At 42.0% G+C, this 24,875-nt stretch overlaps 1 protein-coding gene across 1 annotated transcript in view; it reads right to left on the reverse strand.

The window, feature by feature from the left end:
* Positions 1-28: 28 nt before the first annotated feature.
* The window catches only part of LOC126108481 (uncharacterized), a 155,868-nt gene continuing 131,021 nt past the window's right edge, over positions 29-24,875 (reverse strand). The window contains exon 8 of the mRNA XM_049913733.1: positions 29-1,932. Coding sequence (XP_049769690.1) covers positions 1,763-1,932 — 170 coding nt within the window. The 3' untranslated portion in view covers positions 29-1,762. The remainder of the gene's footprint in view (positions 1,933-24,875) is intronic.

A 24,875-nucleotide genomic window follows, 5' to 3' on the forward strand; every position in this document is an offset into this window, starting at 1 on the left:
GTCTTTGTACCCATTCTTACACTGTGAGTAAAACTCCTGTAGTAACACCAGATGGATACCACAACGATAAAAGTAGAGGTATAATGAAAAGTAAAAAGACTCGAGATTCCATTCTTGAAAACTAGGTAAAAATAGAGAAATATCCCGTTAACAATACACACTACGTATCTGCAACACATTATGTGATCAGAAAGTATCTGGAGACAAGACTGAAAATGACATACATGTTTGTGAAGTCCTCTAGCGGTAATGCTGGAATTCAGTATGGTGTTGGCCCACCTATAGCCTTGATGACAGCTTCCACTCTCCCAGGCAAACGTTTAATCAGGTGCTCGAAGGTTTCTTGGGGAATGGCAGCCCATTTTTGACAGATTGCTGCACTGAGGAGAGATACTGATCTGTGTCAGTGAGGCCTGGCACGAAGTCGCCATTCCATTACAGGGACGTTATTGTTGTGTAACCACTTCGCCACAGGCCGTGCATTACCAGCAAGTGCTCAATCGCTTTGTATGATGCAATTGGCATCGCCGAATTGCTTTTCAACAGTGAGAAGCGAGAAGGTGCTTAAAACGTCAATGTAGGTCTGTGCTGTGATAGTGCCCACCCCTCCCCCCTTATGAAAAACACGACCACACCATAAGACCACCGCCTCCGAATTTTACTGTTGGCACTACACATGCTGGCATATGACGTTCACCGGGCATTCGCCACACCCACACCCTGCCACTGGATCGTCACATTGTGTACCGTGATCGTCAATCCACACAACGTTTTTCCACTGTTAAATCGTCCATTGTTTATGTTCCTTACACCAAGCGAGGCGTCGTTTGTCATTTAACGGCGTGATGTGTGGCTTACGAGCAGCCACTCGACCTTGGAATCCAAGTTATCTCAACTCCCGCCTAAATGCCACAGCACTTGCAGTGGATCACGATGTAGTTTGGAATTCCTGTGTGATGGTCTGGATAGATGTCTGCCTATTACACATTACGACCCTCTTCAACTGTCGGCAGCCTCTGTCAGTCAACAGACGCGGTCGGCCTGTACGCTTTTATGCTGTACGTGTCTCTTCACGTTTCCACTTCACTATCACATCTGAGAAAGTGGACCTAGGGATGTTTAGGAGTGTGGAAATTTTGCAAACATACGTATGACACAAGTGACACCCAATCACCTGACCAGGTTCAAAGTCCTTAAGATCCGCAGACCACCCCATTCTACTCTCTCACGATGTCTAATGACTGCTTAGGTCACTGATATGGAGTACCTGGCAGTAGGTGGCAGCACAATGCACCTAATATAAAAATGTATGTTTTTGGGGGTGGCCGGATACTTTTCATGTCATATTGTTTCCAATTACTGAAAAATGCTTGATAGAAGCATGTTTGGTACTATCTAAAACCACTGTAAATTTATCCATCGACAAATTTTTGCTTTGTATGGTCTGTAATCAAAATGCAATTTCAGTTCAGATCTAAGAATAAATTTACCTCTCTGCTTACTGTGCAGATAGAGCAAAAACGGGCAACTGTAGTTACAGTGTGACATTTTATAAAAATATTCATACCACTTTAGCTCTGATCTCAGAGTAAATTTACACACGTCTGCAGTAACCATAGTTCAGTAGCTACTGTGTTAAATTACAGTCAGCCGCTGGTACCAATATACACACCACATTATTTGCTTATCATGAGAAGTCATATTATCAGTCTATTGTCAATTATTAAGAATGGTATAACAACCTCCAAACATTTCCACACAGCTATGATGCTGCAGTTACAAGACATGTTACCACGTGTCGGGTAACATGGGTCACCACAGCCACATTACAGGGAGCAGCAGCAAATGTTCCATCTTCCCACATTTCCCTTCCGTCCACGTTCAGTGAATATTTTTCAGCCCAGCGCCATGTCAGCAGAGCACCTGCAGAGGCTGCAACACAAGAAGCCGAACCTCAGCTGTTAGTCTGCTGAGCTACGGCTTGTGGTAACTGGAAATGAGAATTGGCGAATCCCGTCAGTACACTTAGCAAGTCACACAGCTCAAACTGTACACCACTCCCAATGAATGAAAGGCAATCGTGTTCTTAATATTTCTAAAAATGGATACTTTGCAATTTGTCAGAATACATTGTACCGCCGGAAATGCATATCCTCCTATTTCCATCTATTGCACTGCAAATTTTTTTCCTTATTTTGTTACCTGAAGATATAACATTTCTGTGTCTTTGTATATTGTAATTGTTTTACTATTTGTATATATTTATGCATTTATGTTGATGTATAATTGGTTTGTTTTGTAAATATTATTTGAATTTTTATGCTGGGTCTGGCCTAGGGAAAACTATGCTATCGAACGAATACATCGATAGGTCGTGTGGAGAACCAAAGTGTTTAGGATCTTTGGTAGTGTTAACTCTGTCGCGTGGAGCGCGGGCAGAGGGAGTCTGGCTGGGGAGTAGCGAGTGGAGCAGGTGTGTTGTTTGACGCTCCCGCGAGTTGCCGCGCTTTCGGGGTTTGGCAGCATGTAATTGCGCTCGACTTGCTATGATTGTTTCTGACACGGTGTCGCGGACGGGAAGCATTAGCTGGCGCACATCAAGAGCCCGTTTCGCCTGGTGATCGTGTCGAAAAGAAGGCGTGCCAACATCCAGCTTCTGCAACGGCGACGGCCAACAATGAGTGACTGTCGCCACCTCCTCGATCGACGGCTTCAAACCTTCAATCAACCAACAAGGAAGACTGGAAGCACGTAAAGTTTTAGAACTGTATGGCAGACCTCAGCTTTTAAAATTGTTGCATCACAAAATTACAGCAACTTAGCATGAACCTTTGTTGCTCATTGTCCCAATTGCATTACCAAGCAGGGTCCATTCCTTTTCCGAAATGAACCCGAGTGTCGTTGAAATTCAGACGCCAGCATTAAAGCACAATCATTCCACTTCACTAATTTAATTTCAAAGTTCAGTTAAAGTATTCATAGCTGGCTACAATACTTAAATTACACAAGCACAAATTAAGAGTGCGAGTTTTGTTACCATATTTTAGCTTACCTGTGACTGCAGCTCAGCTTGGTATGAACTAAATTTTACTATTGTTAATTGTTCAGAATAATTTAATTCAAGTTCCAAGTTAAATCTCTTATTTCTAAATTGCATAGATTCAAGTAGCTTTTGAAATGATTGTTGACGTAGCCCAAGACACCTTATTTTACTGAATTTTGTAGTGCTTCAGAACCAAATCTCACTATTAATTTCAGTCACTAAATTAACTTTCAATTTTCCGGTTTTATTAATTCTTTTGCTAAATTAAGTCAGAGTGTAGCGGTATTTATTACTTCTGACAAACTTTCAGTTTTCACACTACACGTGTCAACCTTCAGTTGCCACGCTTGTAGTGCTAATTATATGTGTAATAACCTTTCTTTTTCAGTTACTATAGTAATTGTCCATAGGTCGATAAGTGAGGGGGAGGTTACAACATGATAAATAATTATGGTGATCAATCTCCATTATCAAACAGGTTATTTCTACTGACTACCAGCAAGCAGCAAGTGTATCTTACAAGCCGTGATATAACGAGAACGTAATATAGCCCAACAGAGATTCAAAAACCAAGTGCTAATCCATGAAACAAGTATATATTTTGCTTGTGGCAAAAGAGGCTGAAGCAGCCACCAGACGTCGTAACACAGTCACAAATGGTACACAGCACAGGCAAAAAGAATGTTAATATAATCTTCATATTATTATGCCTACTTTTCAGCATCAGACTTCAATAGTCAAAAGAAATGTAATTGCCCTTCAGGCACAAGACAGATTGTCAACTATCAAGACGACACAGTGAGACACATTGCACAACAATAAACACGAACTGTGAAATACATCCAGCAGAATGGTATAGTTGAGGTGGTAATTAAAATAACAAATCTACATGAAGTAAAATTCTAGACATTGGCCCATAAATGATGTTAGCAATTCTAATTATTTTGCTGTAAATATAAATAATTGGGTTGTTCATATTTCCATTGATGCAAGTTATACAGTTACTCAGACTTCCATTAAACAATAAAATGGAATAATTCTTCTGAATTTTTCTAAAAGTTAAGCTATCTCATGTCGATGAAAGTAACAACAGCTCTAGAAAAAAGAGCCTTCCACACTTCAGTACCTCGATGGAACCATACTGTCATTCTCTTAGGGAGTCATCATTCACAGGTTCGAACCTTGATAGTAACTTTTCGATTAACCTCCAGTGTTTGGAGCTAATATTTTATAAATGAGTACCATATATCGCTGGTCACTGCATTATTCTAAGACAGACTAAGTCAAAAATTCTCAGTTTAAGAAGCTGTGTAGCTTCTCCAGTATTTTAGAATGTGTTCCAAGACAATTTTATTTATGCTAGAAAAAATGGCTCTGAGCACTATGGGACTTAACATCTGTGGTCATCAGTCCCCTAGAACTTAGAACTACTTAAACCTAACTAACCTAAGGACATCACACACATCCATGCCCGAGGCAGGATTCGAACCTGCGACCATAGCAGTCGCGCGGTTCCGGACTGCGCGCCTAGAACCGCTAGACCACCGCGGCCAGCTATGCTAGAAAACAAATGACATTTTTGCGGTAAACATCTAAAAACTATGAAAACAATGGCAGTGGAGTGGGAAACCACAGGGCACTGCTGAATGTAGACCCAGTGCCACATGAAAAAAATAGATTTTATTGCTGAGTTGAAAGAAAAATCACTTACTTGATAGTGTGAAGTAAATTAGCATATTACAGGATATTATAAACATATTTCAGTTCAGGGTTACTACTAAGAACAAACAGAAATTTCCCCCATTTCTCTGTCATACTGACACAGTGGTAAACACCTTCCTTCAAGCAAATACTGTCACACGTGGTGCAAACATGTGCTGTAACCAGATTAGTTTACTTCCTGATGCAGAAAAAAATATAAAACATGAAGAGGCATACATGATGCATAGGAAATGAGGAGGTTGAAAGATGGTTCAAAGTCGTTCTGATGCAGATTACCACCATTTTGTGCATGCAACGTATAGCTACTGTGTCGCTAGAACAGCAAACATGACTTTGTAATGGCGTAATATATTCACTGAACGAGTATCTACAAAAGATTAACCTCGTAAATGCCAACCGGCACCGATTTCGCAAACTCTGATCACTTGTAATGCATCTCCATTTTCTTCGAATTACAGCCTGAAAGCATTTAATCAAGTGAGATGTGTGTGCCCAGCATATCTTGAGTTCCGGAAAGTATCTGAGTAGGTACCTTAAAAACGCTTGTCAGGTAAAGTACGACTTTATGGGGCCCCAACTGAAATTTGCATCCGATGAATGGTTTCTTAGAAGGGTTTTTTTCCTTGCATGGAGAGTAATCGGCATAAATAGAAGTAACTTCAGCAAAGTGCATTATAACCCTCGATGTTCATGTTCAACAGGATGAGTCACTAACTATTTCAACAAACTCCGAAAATATGATTGGAGCTGAAAAGTTTGTGGGACAAAAGTTGCATGGGAAAACGGGAGCCAGAATATGACGTTCGTACTTAGTTAGGTGCGGTCGCTTCAGAGATATGAAAGCCAACTTGGTTTTTTTAAAAGAGGATGCTACAATTTGGTACTCATTTTCTGATAATGGCTATCGAGACGAATACAATAACATGTAAATGTAAAGTCTTTGAAGGTCAACGAAGGTCACAAAGGTGGCACGAACATTCACTTACAGAATGTGTTCGAAGTGATCACTATTGGTATCAATATAGTGCTGCAATCTTCTTATCGTGGATTGAGTGGTATTCCTTATAACATCGGTACTTATGGAAGCACACATAATCTGACAATTGTTTCTCGCATATCTTCCGGTGTAGTTGGAACGTCTTTATAAACAATGCCTTTTACGAATCGCCACAAGAAAAGATCCAGAGACGTCAAGTATGGTGAACAAGCCAGCCACGACACATCTCCTCCGTGTCCAATCCAACGATTTGGGAATTGTCTCTGCAACCAACTTCTAGCCATCAGCGAAATATGTGCCAGACACCCATTGTGTTGATATCACATTCTGTTCCTTGTTCCCAAAGGTATTTCTTCCCATAACAGACCTGTTTCTTGCAGTTATGTGGTGTACTTCCTACCATTGAGATTTGCTTCGATGAAACAGGGGCCTATAATTCTGTCCTCCAAAATCCCACACCATACATTCACTGACCATGGTTTGTGGTGTGCAACTTGCCGCAGCAACATATTTAAATGTACGACGTGTAGGGTGAGTACGTTGAGGGTATCTTTCAGTGTATAAGTCTCTAGCTCTCAATTAATTTCGTTGGCATTCTCCGTAAATGAGAAGATATCGACTTGTTCTTGGAGGGAATACATCATTCACTCATTCTCAGTTGCCCAATAATGCAAGTTACGCAAATTAACATTTCTATGGTTCGTGAAGGTGGCCTCTTCAGTAAATAAAATCAAATTACTGTGTCAGCCCTCTGAATGTGAAGTTGAGCCCATCGGGAGAATTTAATGATACATTTACAATCCATACCAGTTAATTCTGGGTGGAGACTGATATGATAAGGATGATATTTATGGCGATGCAGAACTCGAACTCTCATACAAGATTCCCTTGCGATTTGATGCGAACTAACCTAAGGATCTCTAATCACAGTGGCACGAGTACCAACATCCATTTCCTCATTAGTAAGTTTCCTTTGACGGATATGTTTCCGATGTGTGAAAGGTCAATTTATCTTACACATATTTAAATGTACGACGTGTAGGGTGAGTACATTGAAATTTCTTTGAGGATATCTTTCAGTGTATAAGTCTCTAGCTGTCAGTTAATTTCGTTGGCATTCTCCGTAAATGAGAAGCATATCGACTTGTTCTTGGAAGGAATACACCATTCACATTCGTTTGATTCGACGATACAAGTCGCACTGTTACTGTTAGTGTTGTATTGCGAAACCGTCGAATGGTGTTTACATGTCAACGGCACGTTAGATGGATACGCCGTATTCAACGACTAGTTACTATTTGCACGATATATGAGAGAACAAGTGCTTCGATAAGTGCCGAAGTGATAAGGAATGCCACTCAATCCAGGATAAGAAGATTGCAGCACTGCACTGATACCAATGGTCATCACTTGGAACAACTTCTGTAAATGGACTTTCATGCCACCTTTGTGACCTTCGCTGACCTTACTGTTACACATAATTGGATTAGTCTCGATCACCGCTATCAGAAAATAGGTACCAAAGTATATCATCCCATTTAAAAAAAAAGCAAAGTTGACCTTCAAATCTCTGAAGCGATACCACCTAGCAACAAAAAATCGACATTTCTTGCTACAGTTATCCCATGCAACTTTTGTCCTACAAACTTTTCAGCTCCTATCATACTTTCGGAGTTACTCTTGGTGGCAATAGTTAGTGACTCACCGTGTATTTTAATGGCCTGCCATGATTGTATTCATTATCTCAGGTTTTGCTATATTATATAAAGAATAAATATTCAGAATTTGCTAACAAAAAAAAGTGCAAGGATTGGCAACTTGCTTCGAATCATTAGATATATGAAACTGTGGTTTTCAGAAAATACAAAACCAGTATTCCGCGATTTCTATTTCGCTAAGCCAAAACTGGAATCAGCAAACTAATATATTTGACGGTAATAGTTTGTACGGCTGCAAACATAACGATCGCATGGGTTTAGTTGTAGGTAAAGCAACTGGCAGGCTTTGGTTCTTTTGTAGGCTGCTGGGAAAATGCCGTGTACAAAGGAGATTGCAAACAATGTACAATATACATCTGAAGATTCTTGAAGTATGTTGTACCCACAGAAACTGCAACTAAGACGTCATGTTAAGTGTAGTTATAAAAGGCACCAGATGTATTTGATCAAATCACTGTGTAAGGGTCAGAAGAGATAAGATCAGACTAATTACAGGAGGTAACTGGAAAGTTATTCTTCCTGTGATCCATATGCGAATGGAACAGGCAGAGTCGCTACTGTGACAAAGTATGTGGAGTGTGCTCTGCCACTCACTTAAGTGGTTTGCAGACTATGGATGTTGACGTAGAAATGTTCAGAATCCCACCTGCGCAACGTACAGTAAATAGGAGACAGGTCTCTGCGATAGTATTGATTAATTCCTTAGAAGATTGGGCCAAGGAAAAAGATTGTCTTCAGTACATTCATATGACGTAAAATTTCCCATACATCAGTCCGAAGGTCTCTGCACTGATGAAGAAAGCAACCTGCAGCATCATTCCACATTTTACCTTGAGTGCTAGTTTTCTATGTTTACTGAATAGCGTTTCATTAAAAAGGTTGTCTTTCTTCGAAAATGTCCCATTTAATTTCCAGGATCGTCCGAAGAATCCTTCCCTCTACGGAATGCTGTCCTCTTAAGGTCATTGCAACACACTTTTAAAACTCGTTTGAAGGCTGTCATCACGTCTACCTGACAAGGATTGCCGGTACTGGGGCAATGCTATAAAACAGGTTGCTATATTCTGTTGTATGCGAATTATTGCTCAGATGGACCTCACTTCCAGTGAATCATCATAACGAATTAAGCGCCTCATGCTTTGTAGATGCCGACAAACTAGTTAACTGAGAGTCTGACATCAACTTGCAGGCCGACAGCCCTGTGATAATATTGATCACTGATAATATTGATGACATCGAAAAGTGTCAAAGCGGGCTGACTTAACCTTTCTCTGCTTGTGCTACAACGAATGTAACGCAAAATAATAAAGAAATACCAACACAAATATTTCTGCCCGAAAACTGCGTAGTGTTGCCTGTTAGTTACCTGAAATGAAACTTCCTGGCTGGTTAAAAATGTATGCCGGACTGAGACACGAACTCGGGACCTTTGCCTTTCGCAGGCAAGTGCTTTCACGACACTTCAGTAGACCATACTCAAATCGCCATGTAATATAAGCTGCGAATGGGAGAACAAATTAATTATGATAACAAAATAATAAATAAAAGGAGAAAGGGGGAAGGGGGAAAAAAAACGAGAACGTAGCCGACAAACCACCAGCAAGCTCAGATGATATGTATCAACAATTATTTTTGTACGGTCTTTTAGTATTTTTTAATTTTATTTTGTGTTTTTTAAACATTTTTATAGTTTGTAATATAATCTAAAAATAGAAGTAAAACGAAAGCAAAGCAAGAAATATCCCAATTTGATTGCAAGAATTGTATACACTCATGTGTATCTATACTTCATCGATACGATGCAAATCAGATGGGAACATATATAACAAAGAGAAACACTAATCATCAGAAACATTAAATTAATCAACACCTTGCCGGCGGAAAACAAGATTTAACATGTTGGCCAAGTGGTCTCAATATCGAGGCATTCGCAAGCACGTCCAATAGGCAGTGACCATGTACTGCATGAAGTTCACGTGATCTTCTCCCTCCCCTTCTACGAACATAATCAACGAAGTGTCCCAGCAACCACATAACGGTAATGGATTTTCGACCGTGGAAAGAAAGAAGAATCTGGGCGCAATATGGTGTTCGTAGTGTACGCAATCTCAGAAGATCGATTAAGGAACGCCAATTGTGTCCTTATGCAAGACCAGTTTGCCATACGACCTCCACAAGTAAAGCGATGTCGTATCGCATCTTTAGACATACAACGACTACATAAATCCATGTCATGAAGCCCAATACGGAAAAGTCGCTCGTTCGTTGGAATCAAGTTATTTACTACCTTGCACCACGAGGACGCTACGCGCATCGGCAAAATCGGAAGACTGATATTGAACCAAACTGTCGTCTAGGTTGTTTGCGGCAATTCTCGTTCAATGAGGTTCGGGCAAGCGACTGTTTCCCAACGAGTCTTTAGGAATGCTAAATAGCTCACTGCAAGATATAAGTCACGAATGTGTTTTTATTTATAATTTATGCGACCAACATCAATAGGGGGTTCAAGACTAGCAGGACGGATACAGAAAAATAAATGAGAGATGAATGTGTGAATTTCTTGCGGTATCGTCAAAATAGTCCGGCGCACATATAGCATCTGCGTCTTCCTTCGTATATCAGTCAGGTTCAGCCCCCCCCCCCCCCCCCTCCGGGCTTCGTGATCACGTTATACCGTAAGTAAAATATAAGTGTTTTCCATAAGAAATGACCAGACAATTTTTGTAGTTTCTTCGCCACCATCGAGGGAAGTGGATAAACTTGAGTCACGTAATAAGCTTTGCGTAAGACGTAAGTATCCAGTATTCAGACTTTCTGGAACAGAGTAAGAGAACGCCTTTCATGCTCTAGTATCACTACCTGAATTTTTTCCGGCACAGACTTCGAGTTGAGCGCCGCCATTTTGAGTCAACAACGATCAATGATGATACCGAGAGACATATGCTGATCAACCGCAATAGCCCACGGAACATAAGGGAAGAAGCTTGCATTTAAGCTTTGCAACCGAACTCTGATAAAAATCATCGATTACAGCAGGATTGTGAAGTAGAACGATCACGCCATCCGCTTAGGCACCAACAACTGTAGTCCCGCTGGAAAGCATCCAACCTGTCAGCTGGGATGCTAGCAACCGAAGTAGGGGCTACAAAAACAACACAAACAAAATCATTGACAGTCGGCTTCCTTGAGGCTCTGATGGAGACGATTGTTGCAAAACATAAAGCTGCATACCTGGTCGTACCATTCTTACCCCTATAGTCGAGTGCCGCTGTAACATCCGTCCCTTGTGCGCTTCCTTTTGTAGACTTCGATAACGGATTTGAATGTGTCAATCACGACTTTCTGCTTCGGATTCTGGAGGGCGTTGGTTTCACTGTTGACACACAGTGTGTGCTCTCAAATCTGTCAACGGGTATTTCGGCTTCAGTGGCTGTTAACGGCCAACTGACGCCCCCAATAAATATCTGTAGGGGAGTCCCTACAGATTGGGATCTTTGCCTTTTGCGGGCATGTGTTCTACGAATTGAACTACCCAAGCACGACTCACAATCCTCCTCACAGCTTTACTTCTGCCAGCACCTCGTCTCCCACCTACGCTCCACTGCTGAGTGGAAATTTCAATCTGGAAACATCCCCCAGATTGTGGCAAATCCATGTCTCCACAATATCCCTTCTTCTAAGAGTGCTAGTTCTGCAAGCTTCGTAGGAGAGCTTCTGTGAAGTTTGGAAGGTAGAAGACGAGGTACTGGCAGAATTGAAGCTGTGAGGACGGGTCATGAGTCGTGCTTGGTTAGCTCAGATGGTAGAGCACTTGCCTGTGAAGGGCAAAGGTCCCGAGCTCGTGTCTCAGTCCGGCACACAGTTTTAATCTGTCAAGAAGTTTCATATCAGTGCACATTCCGCTGCAGAGTGAAAATCTCATTCTGTCTTGATTTTGTACGCAATCCGATTTCGCTATGTGCATACTGACTACCGAGTGTTCCTCCTCAGAGAACCTCAGTCAGCCGTCTAGCCTACAAAAACCCCATGTCCACTCTACACGTACTCTGCTATCTGAGTAGCTGCTTCCATTGCCTAGTGCACCCCAGACCTATCAAGAGGAGTTCCATAATTCTCCACCACATAACACAGGTCCAGAAATCTGCAGTTATTGACCATCACAATATCGACAAAGTCTTTTGTTGGTACCCTCCACTTGGTTTCAAATCAAAGAACCCCAATCGACTTCCGGTAGGATTTTCCCAATTGTGAGCTCTATTTGCACACCACAAGTGAGGTGAGCAGTCCTCACCACTTCCACCAGGCACTCATGAGAAACGAGCATGGCCTCAGAATCCCCTGGCGGCGCAAATGCCACATCTTGTAGCCTACCGCACACTGCACCCTCAAGATATGGAGGCAGGAGCACCTCCACATCCCAGGTGAGGCACACCCGCAGATGCACTGAGTGGATTTATTTACAACCCTGAACAATAACATTTCAGCTTCAAAAACTAGTAAACCCCTCCTCCCATGTTCCTGTTTGGACTGTGCACGGCCCCGGCTTGGGTAAGCTGTAAGTTTCCTTGATAGCAGATCCCTGTGGGAGAAACCGGCGGCGCCTGAGGTGTCTCGTACGCGCGCCGATATCTCCACTGCCGCCACACTCCAAGGCAGCAGCCTACAAACAGCTGACTGCGGCCGTAAGTGTCTTTAGCTGTTCGAAAACTACGGCGCACTTATCAACCATCCACACATGCCTCAAAGTCAAAAAACCAACAAAGTGCTTACAGACTACTTCAGTCAAAACTGAGTGTTAATATACCGCATTGGTGAACTTTTCAAATGCCAGCGATATTTTCGTTTCAAATTTATGTCAAGTTCAGATAAATAATTTTCAGGAATTATTCAGTCTCAAACTTGCAACGTGGTAGCCAAAGTGCTACATCAGAAGCAATACTGAAAAAAAAAACTGCTTCAAAGTAATTCAATAAATTTTGGACGCAATAAATAAAATTTAGCTCCTTCAGAGCTTGGTGACTGCATTTATATACTGAAGACGGAAAAAAACTGATACACCTGCCTAATATCGCATAGGGCCCCCGCAGGCACGTAAAAATACCGCAACGCGATGTGGCATGGACTCGACTAATATCTGAAGTACTGCTGGAGGAATTGATACCATGAATCCTACAGGGCCGTCCATAAATCCGTAATAGTATGAGGAGGGTGGAGATATATTCTGCACAGCATGCTGCTAGACATCCCAGATATGATCAATAATGCTAATGCCTGGGGAGTTTGGTGGCCAGCGGAAGTGTTTAAACTCAGAAGAGTGTTCCTGGGGCCACTCTGTAGCAATTCTGGATGTGTGGGGTGCTGCAGTGTCGTGCTGGAATTCCCCAAGTCTGTCGGAATGCACAATGGGCATGAACCGATGCAGGTGATCAGACAGGATTGAGCCATGCTGGCCCGGCTTATGAGTTGATTTAAAACTTGACCATTACTCTGCGTTTGGTTTCCCACAGTTATTGCGGTTATGCCACGGTTTGTCCTCTTTCTGTGTGTGGCAGCAGCAGTGTGTAATAATATTCGCACCTTGTACTGGTCTGGTGCTTATAGTTCCTGGCTAGCCAGTGTGCGGCAGTTGGTCGGTTAGTGTGGATCAGCCAGGAAATCTCTGTGCAGCACACTGGGCCAGACCCACTGGCGGTCTCTACACAGTGTCAGAGTGTGTGGCAGCTGTTCAGATTGCTACAGGGTTCACGGCTTACCGACCCAGGACATCAAAGTTGAGTGGTGATTTACTTATTGAAGCCAGTCTGTTGGCATTGGGCACTTGATTTTCATGATTCACTGTTGGGGGGTATTCCCGTGAGCAACAGCGATTGTTCAAGTTGGCGAAAGTTTGGCCACCATCCAGCGGAGTTTAACTGTATTTTGGTTATTTGAAGTCCAAGGGCATCAGCGGAATTTTCTGCCTTCTGGCTGTTAGCATACCAGTTACCTGCCCTGACTGCTAACATAAAATTCAGGTAGAGTCCTTTCCTCACCATGTTATTGCTGTCCAACATGTGTGTGTAATTTTGACAGCTTATGCATACTTGGCTGTGGGCGGCTATGCCTTTTACGTTTTGGCTTTGGAGTTCCTTGTGTACTGTTTGGGTGGAAAACAACTCATCTTATCGATGGTCCATTGACTGTCTCTTGGTTGGGTTGCCAGCGGATTGGATATAGTTAGGCCAACTACCTGTCTACCGTAAGTGAACGTTAATATATCAAGTGCACACCAACTCCCGGAAACTTCAGAGTGCCACTGGCTGCTCTGCCTTTTCTTACTGGTGTTTGATTGTGTACTTTAATGTCTCGTATCCGATAGTTTGAATTTGTATGCTTTTAGTTGGGCTTTAAACAAAGGTTCTTCAGCCGTTTTAAAATTGAAAATTTCTTACTTGTTAAGTCTTGCACTGTTTGGGCCTTCAGCCTCATTTAATTTTTTTTTTCTGGGTAAAGCTTTGGGCCTTCTGCCTTTGAAAATTTATTTTAGTTTTGTCCCGGCGAGACATAAAAGCTTTGTGTCGAATGGTCATCAAGGATACACGTGTGTTCCTTCATTTCTGAAAGACAAAATCGATGATACTTGTTGCCAGTCCAGCATTGAAATCTGCAAAAGATGTGTTCTTCTGTCACACTGGACGATACTCTTCAGTTGTCGTTGGTCCTGTTCATTCAGGATCTTCTTCTGGCCGCAGTTTTGTCAGATATTTTATGTTTTACTGTATTCCTGATATTCAGAGCACACTCATGTAATGGTAGTATGGGAAAACCCCTCCCTTCTTCATTAGCTCGGAGATGCTGTGTAGCGTCACTCGTGCACCGACTAACACCACGTTCAAACTCACTTAACTCTTGATAATCTGCCATTGTAGCATCAGTAACCGATATAACAACTGCGCCAGACACTTGTTGTCTTATATAGATGTTGCCGATCACAGCGCCATATTCTGCCTGTTACATATCTCTGTATTTGAATATGCATGCCTATACCAGTTTCTTTGGTGCTTCAGTGTAGTTTAGTATATATTTCGGAGGGACTGTCATAAATCGAGTTATAAGAAGGCAGCTCTCATAATAACAAACGCTGCTTTGGTGGACATAGGAAGCACGAAACACATCACGACCAGACCCATCATTACCAAAAAGTCCAACAACATTTTAATTAATCCAGAGTCCACATAAACAAAGCAGATCTAGAAATTCTCACAATTCTTTTCTATGAAGGGGTTTGAATAATGCTGGTCTAGGAAATCTATTTGTTTGCAATGTCATGTGTCTTGACGTTTGTATAGGTGAGTATTATTTGTATTAAATCTTCAGTAATGAGCAATGCCCAATAAGTAATATGTCAGTTGAATCAAGCGTTTATGATTCATGTCTATATTGTGGCCACGTGTACGAGTTGCATAAGATGCTTCACCTGATTACTTGTAGCACCGTTTTTCGCCAAAACAATATTTGCCAGCCAAAGGCACTTTACATGCTTCTTCATCTGGTTCTTCACAACTACTTTCTGATGTAACTTTACATATTACATGATTCTTCATCTGGTTCATTACTACTACTTTCTGATGTAATTTTACATGTGGAATCAGTATAAATTCATCTGTAGCTGTTGTGCTCTACTTATCAAGTTGGAAATAAGCAGGATCATTCACTACACTTTTCCGCTTGCGATCTGTTAATGACTTTCATGAATGACTTTGATGTTGCCATCCTGAGAAATAATGCATTCATACATTACCTTCAGTACTGGGGTTCTCACTGATATTTTACTCATTCTGAGATGCTCCAAGACTTCAATCGCTTAAAACACTAATACAGAGAATGAAAGTTTTGCATCACCTTGGTTCCGAGAGTTCCAGAACCTGCATAGAGAATTAAAATAGAGATCAACATAAACATCATTCGTGCCTTTTTTATTGCTCATCAAAACCACACACTGTATGTTGTACCACCATACAATGAGAGCTTCAGAGGTGGTGGTCCAGATTGCTGTACACACCAGTACCTCTAATACCCAGTAGCACGTCCTCTTGTATTGATGTATGCCTGTATTCGTCGTGGCATACTATCCACAAGTTCATCAAGGCACTGTTGGTCCAGATTGTCCCACTTCTCAACGGCGATTCGGCGTAGATCCCTCAGAGTGGTTGGTGGGTCAATCGTCCATAAACAGCCCTTTCCAATCTATCCCACGCATCTTTGATAGGGTTCCTGTCTGGAACATGTTGGCCATTCTGGTCGAGCGATATCGTTATCCTGAAGGAAGTCATTTGCAAGATGTGCACGATGAGGGTGCGAATTGTCGTTCATGAAAACGAATGCCTCGCCAATATGCTGCCACTATGGTTGCACTATCGGTTGGAGGATGGCATTCACATATCATACAGCCATTACGGCGCCTTCCACGACCAACAGCGGTGTGTGTCGGCCCCACATAACGGCACCCCAAAACAGAAGGACCCTCCACCTTCTTGCACTCCCTGTACAGTGTGTCTAAGGCACTGAGCCTGACCACGTTGCCTCCAAACACATCTCCGACGATTGTCTGGCTGAAGGCATACGCATCGGTGAAGAGAACGTGATGCCAATCCTGAGCGGTTCATAAGGCATGTTGTTGGGCCCATCTGTACCGCACTGCATGGTGAATTGGCTGCAAAGATGGTGATGTGGTTGCAAAGATGGACCTCGCCATGGACGGCGGGTGCACATCATGAAGCCTATTGCGCATAGTTGGAGTCATAACACGACGTCCTGTGGCTGCATGAAAAGCATTATTCAACACGGTGGCGTTGCTGTCAGAGCTTCTGCGAGACATATTCTGTAGGTAGCGGTCATGCACTGCAGTAATAACCCTTGGGCGGCCTGAGCGAGGCATGTCATCAACATTTTCTGCCTCTCTGTATCTCCTCCATGCCCGAACAACATCGCTTTGGTTCACTCAGAGATGCTTGGGACACTTCCGTTGTTGAGAACCCTTCCTGGCACAAAGTAACAATGCGCACGCAATCCAACCACGGTATTGACGCTCTAGGCATGGTTGAACTACAGACAACATGAGCCGTGTACCTCTTTCCCGGTGCAAAGACTGGAACTGATCGGTTGTCGGAACCCCTCCAATAGGCACTGCTCATGCATGGTTGTTTACGTCTTTGGGTGGGTTTAGTGACATCTCCGAACAGTCAAAGGCACTGTGTCTGTAATACAATATCCATAGTGAACGTCTGTATTCAGGAGTTCTGGGAACTGGGGTGATGCAAAACTTTTTTTTTCCATGTGTGTGCTTTGGTGGGGTACTCTATGCTCTCTTTTTCTGTGCCTCACAAAATATAATAGGAAACTCCGCATGCAACACACCATGTTAGAAGGTGTAACTTCACCGATGTGTGCCGAGAACACAAGCACCATATGTTGTTCCGTTCGCATACTGTGTATGATAGTTATATCATCTGGTGTTCTCCAGACCCACACTGGAGGAGTTGACCATTATCCTGTCCCCAGCACTTCCTACAATGAACCATCACCCAGTGCCGTTAGCACCATTTTACACTTTCTTGGGGTGACAGACAATCCCGCACTGAATGAGCCGAATGATTGCACCGAAAACATGCTTTACCAGCGGACACAGGTTTGCAGCCGTAACATGAGGCTTGTAGTGTAAAGTTTTCTGGTCTACATTCCAGGAATCCACAGCGTTCCTCACTAAGTCGAATGCGTCCTATACTCGCTACCAATCTATCCAGTTAAGAAAAGTTTTCAGGCTTATTAGTGAAGAGAATATATGGCCGATCTTCAGAACGTATATCTTCCAAAATATTGTTTACAGCTTCCAGCTCGATAACGCTAAGAAAAAGAGCCGACATAGCTGTCTTAACATCCTCAGTATAGCGAGCGAGTAGTACACTGTAATTCTGATCATGATAGAAGTGTTGTCACGCTAACTCATTCCTAATTGTACTTGGTCAGTTATCCTCTACCAAGCTTCTCAGCAGTCAACCAACTACTTGCTCTTATGAATAGCCTCACCTCTAATTTAGCACCAGTCAACAGGTAAATACCCTGTAAAACGATAGAATGACCAACTGGCAAAACTTCGGCTTGATCTTGAAAACGAATGGTTAACCATAAAAGATTTATAATCTCATCAACTGTATCAATTGATAAATTGTCAATGCTCTGTGTTATTGGCAAAAGCTTTATAAGTAGTATGTTACACAATTTCCACTCGTCTTTGCTATTCCTATTTGAAGTTCCAACGCCCTCACCTCCAGCAGCTGGTTCAGCCAGAGAACCCTCTCTCTTAGGACACTTCCCCCATCTCCCACTCCTTAAGTATCAAGCATTTTGCCAACTTACAAACTGTCATCAAGCTGTAACTGAATGATTGTACCAAGCAGCTCCTCAAGAAGAGGAGCTTGATCGGTCCTGAATACAGTGAGTCAAATGATTTATACAGTCCTTAATCCTAAAAAGCTACAACAGCAAATCCGCACCACTTTGTAAAAGTTCTATACTCGCTTGGATACCAGACAGTCAGCTACCAAAGCTACCATATAAGGCGCAGGCATCACCCACCTCACCAATGATACCAGGAGTGATGTTGATCTGATGGTCCGATGCACCATGCAGACTTCTGCATAACGCAATTGCTTTTCAGTTAGGTATGATATTCCGGAGACTGATCACTGGCACATGGCTGAATCCACCAATTACAAGCACACTTCGCCAAAATAAAATGCTCCTCCCTACCAATACACAGGATCAGAACACTGCCACTCAATTAGATCCACTCTCCGCCACCACTGAACTGGTAGGGAGCTAGGACCTAGCAGTAGTAAGATGCTGAGCGGAAATGAAATAATTAAAAAAGTTACTTACTTACCCCAGAGGCCAATCTTACAAGTACAAGAACAGGTAATACTTACTAACCACAAGAGGCAAACTTTTCATTACAACGATCAGCCAATCGAAAACAAATCTTTAGATACTGATAAATACACAAGTATCGAACAAAACAGATTTTAGTAGTGACCACTGTGATAAAAATTTACAGATAGCTGATACTGAAAGTGCTATAAACTTATGTGGAGCAGACAATAAAAGCATTAATGCAAAATAAGTTTTAAAATCAACTACTTGCACCTATTTGTAAAGGAGAGTCAACAGTACGTTTAGGACTTATCGAAGCACAAGTTGAAAATAAAGTGACATTGAACATAAATAAAATTAAGGCTATGAATTTCAGTTTGAAGAGGGAAAATTACAATGTTAAATTAAATGTAGATGGCACCTCTAAAGACTGTGTAACAAATGCAAAATTTCTAGGAATGAATATTGATTCTCAGTCGAAGTGGTGTGAACACACAAAGGTGCTTACAAACAGAAAGTCATCAGCATGTTTTATGCCCTTAGAATCCAATCATCAGTGTGTAACAAGCAGTGTCTTTTAGTTACATGCTATTCATATGTATCCTCAGTTCCTAGCTATGGCATTGTTTTACGATGAACAAGTGCACAAAATATGAACACGAATTTTAAACTCCAGAAAAGAGCCATAAGAATAATAACCAAAAATAGTAGTCGAGCTCATTGTAAAGATCTGTTCAAAACACTGGGGATTTTAGCTGCTCCATGTTAATACATTTACCAAGCAGCTGTACACGTCAAAATAACACTGGTAATTACTCCACAAACAGCTTTGTCACGACCATTGAACGAGAGCTAGACTCAACTTACGTTTATCAAGAAAAAATAGACATTAATCTCAAAACAGCATTTTCTACCAAGGAATAAAACTGTACAATAAAATACCAAAAGAGATTAAAGAAACTGCAAAAATACACTTACTTAAATAGGCAGCTAAAAAGTACCTATTACGTAATACATTTTATACATCAAAGGATTACTTAGATAAAACAGAGTTGGGGTTTGGTAAAAACAATGTTATACAAATAAATAACAGTAAAAATGATTATAAAAATTCGTATAATAAATAATAAATGATTATAAAACATCCAACATTCCACATAACACCTTCACACTGTGTTTTTTCCTTCTTTTTTCCTCTTCTTTTTCTTACGCCCCAGCTATGTATAGAACAATACTAACACCTCTTCCTCTTTCTGAGCTCAAGATCTCACTCATTATAGAGGGATGCTGACTCAATTTTTCATGGTAGCAAATTGGAAGATGTGGTACAGAAAATGGCCCAGATATCACCAGTGTGTGTGTATGTGTGTGTGTGTGTAATGAGTGAAGTGTTATGAAACAATGTGTGTATAGTGCGTCCAGTGACTGATAGTGAGATACGAGCGAATAATGTGGCATTACATTATTTAATAAGTTATTTGTAGAAGAAGTATTGTATACCACGAGTAAATCTAATGATTGTCTCTAGTAAAAGCCTGTAAATGTATGTGTATACGAATTAGCTTATTTTAAATTGGTCTAAACTTGTAAATACTCTGACATTTCCAATATCCTTGTAAAAAGAGATCTACGGATGAATAAAGCTACCACTACTACCATTAACATACAAAATTTAAAAAGACAACTAATTATACTCCACTGTGAAGCAGATAGAGGAATTGTTAATACAAACTTCTAAAAGAATAACCTTACATACACGTTTGTGAAGCAAAGGAGAATGTTCTATGTTCAGTACTAAAACTAACAGGTAAAACAATCGAACACTTAAGAAACAAATTATACATGTCTGTGAAGCAGACAGAGCAGGAGACTAGTAAAAAATTGAAAGAAAAATTAATTAGGCATGTCTGTGAAGCAGGTGGAGTAGAATGCTATGATAGAATCTCAACCTTTCAGTTATCAACAGGAGCATCATGGACGATGTACATCGGCATGTCCACCAATCAAGGCACTGGGGAGCTCACTAAAGCAAACTGGTGGCTGGCTTCGTCACCTCATTGAGTAAGGCCTCAAGTCTCCAGAAGGCGAAGGTGTGGTCTGCGAAAAAAACACCAGCGATCCAGACACAGGGAGCAGCCCACCGTGACATCTCGGCACGATTCTGAGTCCGTCCAATGGCCAACGACCAATTCCTGCATCAACATACATGCAACAAACAGCCCCGGAACAGACAACCTAACTACAAACTGTGTGCTGCAAATGCACCACCACAAAGCGACGCCCTACAGTCCACAACTTATCAACGAAACCAAAGAGCACCAGAAACGACATCAGAGTGTGCACACAGCTCAGTGATGATGATCAATGAATATCCTCATTGAATAACTCTCATAATTATGTCTCTTAGAAAGGTCGAGCAGTCTTCTTACTTTCATATGTGCACCACGATCAGAACCTTAGTACTCAAAAGAACATACCTGAAGTAATCGGTGATTACAGTGTCACAAAAGTAAGATTGAATGGACTGAACCAACTGTATGCCAACTATTTGGTATCATGGGGAACACACGGGTGTTCAGTGTCTATTTATTGTGCACAGTAGGTGTTTTACTTCAGTTCACCAAAAAGAAGTTGATCAAATTGATGATTAAAAAGAAGGTATTTGCTACAGAGGCTCAAAATTGGTTTAGTAGAACTCCACACACAGTGTCAAGATGGCCGACCTCTATGTCGTGAACTGAGAGATGATGTTATTAAACTTGGAGATATTCCTCTCGCCAAAACATCTTCTGAGCCACAACTCATGAGGAAAGCAATATGCTGCATGCGTGCAAAGATTTGCAGACAAGGAAACCAAAAACAGGTGCGAAAAATGCTCAGAACATGTTTGTCCCTATAACAGATTTCTAGTATATCAGAACTGTTTCTAATTGCAGCTATAATGTGTAAAAAGGTTGAAGTACCCAACTATAAAAGTTCAATTTCAGATGAAAGTTCTTTAGATTATTGTTTCAGTTACTGGGATATTCCAAGTCCCCACTTGAGTTTTAACATAAGAGATTTCACTAGAGTAGTTGAGGGTTAAGGCCGGTAAGGAGGTAAAGGGCGTTTCCAACTCAAATTTACTATTTGTCTGTGCCACTTTACATCATGAACCAATATGTGTCTTATCCATTTAGGTAGCAACAGCTCTTTAGTCTGTTTTCATTGGCACAGAAAGCGTTACCAGACTTGTAAATATTTCCGTTTCCAGAAAGTAATTAAGAAATGTGGTAAAGTTAGTTGCAAGGTGACAACTATATGGACCGTGCAATGCCCACATCAATACTGCATTTTTATATTTTCTCCTTTCATCAATTAAGTTCAATATCTCTTCCGTTACCTAAGGATTTCTACAAGCCACCGTCTTTTTACCTACTCGATCCTCTACTGGCATTCCTATTTCGTCTCTCAAAGCTACCCATTCTTCTCCTACTGTATTTATTTCCCCCATTACTGTCAATCGTTCCCTAATGCTCTCCCTCAAACTCTCTTAAACCTCTGGTTCTTTCAGTTTATCCAAGTCCCATCTCCTTAAATTCCCACCATTTCGCAGTTTCTTCAGTTTTATATCTACAGTTCATAAACAATCGTCTGTGGTCAGAGTCCACATCTGGCCCTGGAAAGGTCTTACAACTCAAAACCTGGTTCCTAAATCTCTGTCTTACCATTATATAATCTATCTGAAACCTTACAGTGTCTCCAGGCGTCTTCCACATACACAACCTTCTTTCATGATTCTTAAACCAAGTGTCAACTTTGATTAAGTTACGCTCTGTGCAAAATTCTACCAGGCGGCTTCCTCTTTCATTCCGTACCAACATTCCATATTCGCCTACTACTTTTCCTTCTCTTCCTTTTCCTACTATCGAATTCCAGTCTCCTACGACTATTAAATTTTCGTTTCCCTTGACTAGCTGAATAATTTCTTTTATGCATCATACATTTCTTCAATCTCTTCGTCATCTGCGGAGATAGTTGGCATATGAACTTGTGCTACTGTGGTAGGCGTGGGCTTCGTGTCTATGTCGGCTACGATAATGCGTTCACTGCACTGTTCGTGCACTGTTCACTGCCCTCGCGCTCCATGTCACAGCACTCCTGGCGGCGCGCCTGAGCCGTCACGTGGCACCTTGAGACGCTTACTGGCGGATCCAGATAAGTGTCCTGCACCAATACACGCATGAAGTCAGTCCGACAAAACGGTCGCCAACCAGACAGGATCAAACCTCATCACTCAAGATTCAGTAATTAATAGCCCTGTCGCCACCTACTTACCTCCAGCAAGATCTGGCCACAAGACCGGGAACATTCACAGCCAAGTTCAGTAAATTACGTTCGACTGACTATACAAAATATACAGTTCAGAGACAATAGGGAAACGACCACTCAAGAAACATCACTCCCAAACTTGTAAGAGAACAAATTAAGATTATCGCATCAAATTATCCCAGCCAAATCAGCCAGTTTTAACCTTACCAACACTGCCACTTAGCTAATATCACTAACCATTCCCTGAGACACAGCTCGGCAAAAATGTCCACACTCATTACTCTGCAACATCCGCAGAGAACAACAGCAGTAATCGATGCACGTCAACGAGATCACACTTTGGAATGTCATGTCCACTTTCCGTACCGAAATCGCAACTCTCTTGATAGTGGACAGTCCTTCACTCCAGAACTCTGAAGTGATAACCGCTTGACAACGCAAACTCCGCTCCAGAGAGCCTGCGACCATCCACATCAACCTTAGGAGCACTGACGGCCACCTTGTCGATTTCCCGAGCTCCTAGCCTCTCCACGAAATCACTCAACACGTGGGCCTTTCAGCCAGCCAGAACCAGGAGAGGTCTGAAAGCACCACCATTGGTCACTCCCTGCTGCTGCTTACAGCCGCTTCTTTCAGGTCCCGATCTTTAGAGGCGAACGAGCTAGCAAACATTGGTGGCCAGGAAATCTTATGTTAAGACGTATTCACTCATGGAGTACCAAGCATTAATTTCTGGAACCAATGCACATATTAAAACCTTACCTATGATATTATGGAAACGAACTACTTCAGAAGCATTCTCACATGCGAAATTACTTGAAAAGTTGTATTTGGTTTTTCTGGAACACACGTGTTACTCAGACAGAACTGCTGTCAACTATGTCGTGTGTAACTTGCGCCACTCCCTTCAAATACAGCACCAATCGTGTGCATTGTCAGAGCGCTACAGATTTGGGATCAGCAGTCTGCACAGTCATACTTGGCGACAGATAGCAAAGGACGACCAACCCGCATCTGGCGAGGCTAAAGGCGCAGAACTCGAGGCCGAGTGTGATGGTTCGCAAGCAGTGCTTGGAAAATACGGATCGTCCTGTTCCCAATACGCAGCAACAACTTTCAACACACCAAACTAAAGCAAAGGACTCCATCTGCACTAGATCTCCAACAACGCAAAACTATAGGAACGAACCGAAAACCCAGACAACTAAGCCACAGTAAACAGGCCAAGCAGCCACAAACATGATACTCTAAATACAAAATGTTTGCACTCACCAATCTACATCCTATCACCGAGCGGGGTGGCGCAGTGGTTAGACACTGGACTCGCATTCGGGAGGACGACGGTTCAATCCCGCGTCCGGCCATCCTGATTTAGGTTTTCTGTGATTTCCCTAAATCACTCCAGGCAAATGCCGGGATGGTTCCTCTGAAAGGGCACGGCCGATTTCCTTCCCAATTCTTCCATAATCTGATGAGACCGATGACCACGCTGTCTGGTCTCCTTCCCCAAACCAACCAACCAACATCCTATCGAGAACAGTAAAAAAAACTTACCACTACACAAACCTACTTTCACGAAGAACGAAGTTTAGAACTGTTTGGATGTGGATGGGCTACAGTACATCTAACACACCTTTATGGCACTTTAACAAACCTTACAGTAAACAAAAAACGAAGAAGGCGCCAAAGAAACCTCCAAATCGCTGTTGTTGTTGTTGTCTTCAGTCCTGAGACTGGTTTGATGCAGCTCTCCATGCTACTCTATCCTGTGCAAGCTTCTTCATCTCCCAGTACTTACTGCAACCTACATCCTTCTGAATCTGGTTAGTGTATTCATCTCTTGGTCTCCCTCTACGATTTTTACCCTCCACGCTGCCCTCCAATGCTAAATTTGTGATCCCTCGATGCCTCAGAACATGTCCTACCAACCGGTCCCTTCTTCTTGTCAAGTTGTGTCACAAACTCCTCTTCTCCCCAATATCTCCTCATTAGTTATGTGATCTACCCATCTCATCTTCAGCATTCTTCTGTAGCACCACATTTCGAAAGCTTCTATTCTCTTCTTGTCCAAACTATTTATCGTCCATGTTTCACTTCCATACATGGCTACACTCCATACATATACTTTCAGAAACGACTTCCTAACACTTAAATCTACAGGGTGCTACAAAAAGGT

The sequence above is a fragment of the Schistocerca cancellata genome, chromosome 11 (assembly GCF_023864275.1).
Source record: "Schistocerca cancellata isolate TAMUIC-IGC-003103 chromosome 11, iqSchCanc2.1, whole genome shotgun sequence".
Classification (NCBI taxonomy): domain Eukaryota; kingdom Metazoa; phylum Arthropoda; class Insecta; order Orthoptera; family Acrididae; genus Schistocerca; species Schistocerca cancellata.